At 38.0% G+C, this 5,327-nt stretch overlaps 1 protein-coding gene across 1 annotated transcript; it reads right to left on the bottom strand.

Annotated features, from left to right (window-relative positions):
- Positions 1-3,312: 3,312 nt before the first annotated feature.
- On the bottom strand, positions 3,313-4,766 carry LOC104222743 (KIN17-like protein). Its single transcript, XM_009774025.2, has one exon. The coding sequence runs from the start codon at positions 4,654-4,656 to the stop codon at positions 3,451-3,453; it is 1,206 nt and encodes a 401-aa protein (XP_009772327.1). The 5' UTR covers positions 4,657-4,766; the 3' UTR covers positions 3,313-3,450.
- Between the last annotated feature and the right edge of the window lie 561 nt (positions 4,767-5,327).

Genomic DNA, 5,327 nt, shown 5'->3' on the forward strand with positions numbered 1-5,327 from the left:
GCATGTTCCAACAACATAAAAGACCATCAAAGAGTGAAGATTCCAGGCTTCAGAACTCCCACAAAAAGTTCCAGCACCACCACAAGTGGCAGCTATAATTCTGATTGGATCACTCTCAACCTCCGGACAACGCAAAATTCCATATAGATCACAACACAATTGTTCTTTAAATGCATAGTTCCTCTGAAGTTCGAACTTGTAAGCTTACGATGAATGCCAAACAACAAGGACTAGTACAATATAAGGAAACCATAAGTCCCCTATTCACTATCACCTTGTTGACTGTCTAACGATGTTCAGGACTAGGATCCTTATATTTCTACAGCTTGCCCCTTTTGTCCATACGTCACAATTATGAAAATGAGCTTCATGAGAGTGTTGGAGAAGAGATTACCTGCAAATGCAACCTGCAGAAGGCTTCACATTTGATATGAAAGCTAAGTTTGGGTGAAGCTATGCGCTGAAATAAGTGTGCGCTTCAGACAAAGACGCGAAGGTAATCTCAACAAGAAGCGATTCGTTCTTCCAACCTCAACTCTGAGGTCTTGGATTAACTTTTCAGTGAATAATATGAACAGACAAGCCACATGTATTGACAAGCGAAGATACAAACCTACCATCGCAGAGGTGGGCCTTGTCTTGTTTTGGTTCTTTAACATTCAGTGATTGCCAACACGTGACTTGCATATTCCAGAGCAACACGCACATCTGCAAGGACAACAGATTGAAGAAAGGATGCAGATTCTTCTAAAACTAAAAATATTGCTGTACCTCTAGATGTGAAACATCACTATTGTTCCCAAAAATACAAGAACAACATATAAGAGCAGTGGCATCACAAATGTTGAAGGCTTATCAAAACAAAAACACCAACTTTTGGCGACTTTCGGCAGGTGTATACACCCAAGGCATTTTTCTTAAGATAGACAAAAAAACAAAGAGATTGATTTGTGTAATCTCTGAATTTCATTTAAAAAATTGTGCTCTATGGAAAAACATCGCAAATTTTAAATCCCCTGTTTCTTCTAGTACGCAGGATCTGTTAGCAATTGCATACAAAAATTACCCAATCCTTAAATCATAGGCCAGAAAAAGTTTGGTTCTCTAAGGCTGGCTAAAGAATGTAGTTAGTTTGTAATGACACCTCGCTTTTGGCCTTCTACAATGGGAGACTACACTTCTAGTTCGCTCCATTTCCTCGCATCAGAACTCCCAGAAAAAGTTCCAGCACCACCATAAGTGGCAGTTATGACTTTGATTGCATCACTTTTCTACCTCCAAGAAAACACAAAGTTCCGTATTGACCACAACACAACTGTTCTTTAGATGTATAATGCCTTTGTTGAAACTGCAAGCTCACAATGAATCCTAAACTACAAAGACTTGTATAATATAAGAGTATGAAGTCCCCTATGGACTGTCACCTTGCTGATGACAAAAGCCACAGGATCAACTGACACTAAAAAGTGAATTTGGAATCCAGAATGATCCACTTTCCATCAAATAACAAAATTGAAAGAAATTTTAGATTGCATAATAGAACATCTCAACATCATCCAAACGACTTCAAAACAAGTTCTCTGCAATAAAACAGAACAAATAAGAAAATAAGTACCTGTGTAAGGGAGTCACAAAATACTAGGATATCGGGTGACAAGTTTTCTATATCATTCCTCGAATTGTTGAGTGTTTAAGCTTGTTGATTTCTCCAATGACATCAAGTAATAAGAGTAAAGAGCTCAAATATACTACAGTAAGGTTGGTCAGATTATATAGGAGAGCACTAAGAGTTGCTATTTACAGAGGTAGAATTAAGTCATTACTGTGCTAGCATGTTGCCTAAAGGTAAAGAACCATATGGTCTAGCTTACAACTAAGCACAGTTATGAATACCAGCAGAACACGATAATATCAATATCTAACAAAAGACAGTATAAGTTGAATATTTTAAAGAAAAAATCAGATTCCATCTGCGCCACAAACATAAGGCAGCAAATCAGGAGAAATACATGCACTGATACTTCATAGTTGGAAATTCATATCAAAGAAAGTTCGCACATAACACAGAACATGGAATTCTCGATATTCATAGGAGGTCATTGATTTCAAATATCGTAGTTCTGTCATCAAAATGAGGAACACGAGTTATCTTCAAGAAAGCATAGACATCTATTCCCGAAAGCAAAAGCAACGGGAAGAAAGTATCACAGATCTCATCTTATAGCATGCATCTAGTAGTCACACGAAGAAGAAGAAGAAGAAGAAGAAGAAGAAGAAGAAGAAGAAGAAGAGGGGGGAGGGAACGACATGTTCCAAGAATAAAGGTATAACAAAAACTTCTTGCTGCCCAAAGTTATCTTTAAAAAAACCCTTTTATCGTGACTGCCTTAAGCAGTTACAAAAACACTTGAAAAGTGATAGCAATCTCTCAGGCCAAGTGGATACAGTACCATGAGCCTATCAGGTCACTGTCATACTATACTTGCTGGCTTCCAAATCCATCACTCCTTATGCATATTATAGATGAATAAAAAGGGCAGCCCGATATTATAGATGAATACAAAGCAGTATTTGAAAGACCACTAAATGTTAGGAATAAATAACCTTATATGTCCAAGACTAGGATCCTTCTATTTCTACAGCTGAACCCTTTTGTCCATACGTAGCAATTATGAAAATTGAGCTACATGAGAGAGAGAGAGAGAGATATTAATAGTGGTGGCGATTCTGATAGAGCAAAAGAGATTACGTGCAGATGCAACCTGCATAAGGCTTCAGATTCAATCTGAAAGTTAAGTTTAGGTGAAGCTGTGCACCTTAGAAAAGTGTGTGTTTCAAACAACGACGCGAAAGTAATCCTAACAAGAAGCAGTCGACTTTGAGGGGTTGAATTAGGTTTCAGTGAATAAATAGTATGAACAGACAAGCAGCATATCAACGAATAGTTAAACAAGCGAAAAAACAAACCCATCCACCATCCCAGAGGAGGGCCTTGCTTTTAAGTTCTTCAACATTCAGTGAATGCCTAACACACTTGCAGGAGGGCCTTGCTTTTAAGTTCTTCAACATTCAGTGAATGCCTAACACACTTGCGAAATTCAGAGTGACATGCATATCTGCAAGACCAACAGATTGAAGAAAGGATCGGCAGCTTCTTCGAAACTTAAAATATAGCTGAACCTGGAGATTTGAAACATCACTATTGTTCCCAAAAATACAACATCAACAACCATATAAGAGCATGCTGGCATGGCATCACAAACGATGGACAACTTATCAAAAAGAAAAACACCAAAAATAAAGACAGAAAAATAAAAACTAGAGGCATCCATCACTTATGAAGAAACCAGCATTAGCAATAATGTATAATTGACATTGAACAACGGGGTCTTGCAAAGTACAATAAGAAGTTCTTGACTAATATTAGTCCTTTGGCATCCTTTGTCCCTGTTATTGAGCCAATTTGGATATATCTTCATATTCAATAGCCTTGAGAATCTTCCCGTCATATATTCCTCTCTCAATTTGTACTTTAGCACAAAAGTTATTTGTATCAATTGCTAACAGCCTAGCATTTGATCCACGATATGCACCATTGACTATCCTGACAAGACCTCCAATTTGAGGAATTACAGTCTCAAGCTCTTCCTGATCAACCCTTAAAACATGCTTATTTTCAAGCATCTCAATCTCCCCAACATACTTATCAATAACCTTACGAATCACACCCTTTTGCTTATAGTATCCCTTGTCAGCCAAAGCCTTGCTCATTACCTTCACAATTATCCCCTCGCATAACCAGTAATCTTTCCTATTACTCCGCTCTTTCGCTTGCTCTTCCTCTCTCATTAACTCATCCAACACCGATTTACCTCCACCTATACCATTCTTACCACCTTTTTCCCCATCCTTGCTACCCTTTACTCTCTTCTCATTATCTATCTCATCAAAAATGAGTCTTGAGCTTTCTGCTCTCTCTTTCACAACAGATTTCGACAATGACCCTAAGGTTAACTTGATCTTCTGATCAGTCTCGGATTTCTCCAAGGGTTTCGGTGGCAACTCCAATTGCTGCTCAGAACCATCCATAGTTTCTGCACCACCCATCAACTGCTCCGCACGCTCTATTTGCCTCTTAATCTCTCTTTCCTGCTTCTCCTCATCCGCTAAATCGGCTCTAATTCGCTTGTTTTTCATTTTTTCCTTGAAGAGAGTCTCAGAATCGTTATCAATGTACGTGATGAACCACCCTTTCGGGGTTTCTTCAACTTTACACTTTCCCGTTTTTCCCAAGTACTTTACAAACTCAGTTAATGTTGCCCATTGAGTTGAATTCATATGGACATGGTGGCGATCAGCAATATACTCATTGTACACAACAGTCGCAGCCACACGACTGAATCGGTGACTACGCTTCATGTGTTCTAGGAATAAGCTCTCAAATTCCTCCGAATAGCCACCGACGATACGATTAGGGTTTTGACCGAAGATTTCCATTTGACGCTGATGAGATTCACTCATACAGTGGCACTTGAATCCGTTTTCGTCTCGACATTGCTTCTGACACATCTGGCAATACCATCGTAGCTTCTGTAAACCCTTAGCTTTGATTCGGTTGGCAATTGCCTTTGGGGTTAAAAAATCGTTTTTCCCCATTTTTTGAATTTGGTATTTGAGATAACCAAGTTCAAATCTGACGGAAAATCTAGGAGATGAAAGGAGACAAAGAGAGAGAGCACAACTGGATTTCGCCGGAGAGCCAAGAGGAGTGGTGGTCGGTCAATAATCCGTTCTTATTTGGAAGGGAACGGTCAGGCCCAAATGTATATTTGGGCTGAATTCCTCTGAATCTAATGGGCCAATGTTTTTATTTCGAAGAAGTAACCGAAATAGCCGTTCACCTAGTCTCTTAAACTATAAATAGCCGACGGATGTATAATATATGTATAATTCAGAATTGCATAATATATGTATAACTGTATATAATTAATGTATAATTTATTTTTATCGGCTAAAAAAAGTAAAGATTGAATCTGGCAGGCTATTTGTGTAACAATCCCGAAAACTCTTTGAAGAATTAACCCCAACTGATTAAACTAGAAATAGTCGGTGGAGGTATAATATATACATAATATATGTATTATATGTGTATAATTAATATATAAACTATATATATGGCTAGAAAAATTAAATAATAAATATGGACGGCTATTCGTGTAAAGATCCTTTTTTCTTTTTCTTCTTCTTATCTTTTACACTGTTAGCAAGAACTAGAGAACTGTTAATAGGGTAGTTTTACTGGAACTAGTAGTATTTTTTTCTCGTAG

The sequence above is a fragment of the Nicotiana sylvestris genome, chromosome 5 (assembly GCF_000393655.2).
Source record: "Nicotiana sylvestris chromosome 5, ASM39365v2, whole genome shotgun sequence".
Lineage (NCBI taxonomy): Eukaryota > Viridiplantae > Streptophyta > Magnoliopsida > Solanales > Solanaceae > Nicotiana > Nicotiana sylvestris.

Excerpts from the sequence above, each read along its gene's own strand:
- LOC104222743 (XM_009774025.2), bottom strand. The coding sequence starts at position 4,656 with ATGGGGAAAAACGATTTTTTAACCCCAAAGGCAATTGCCAACCGAATC.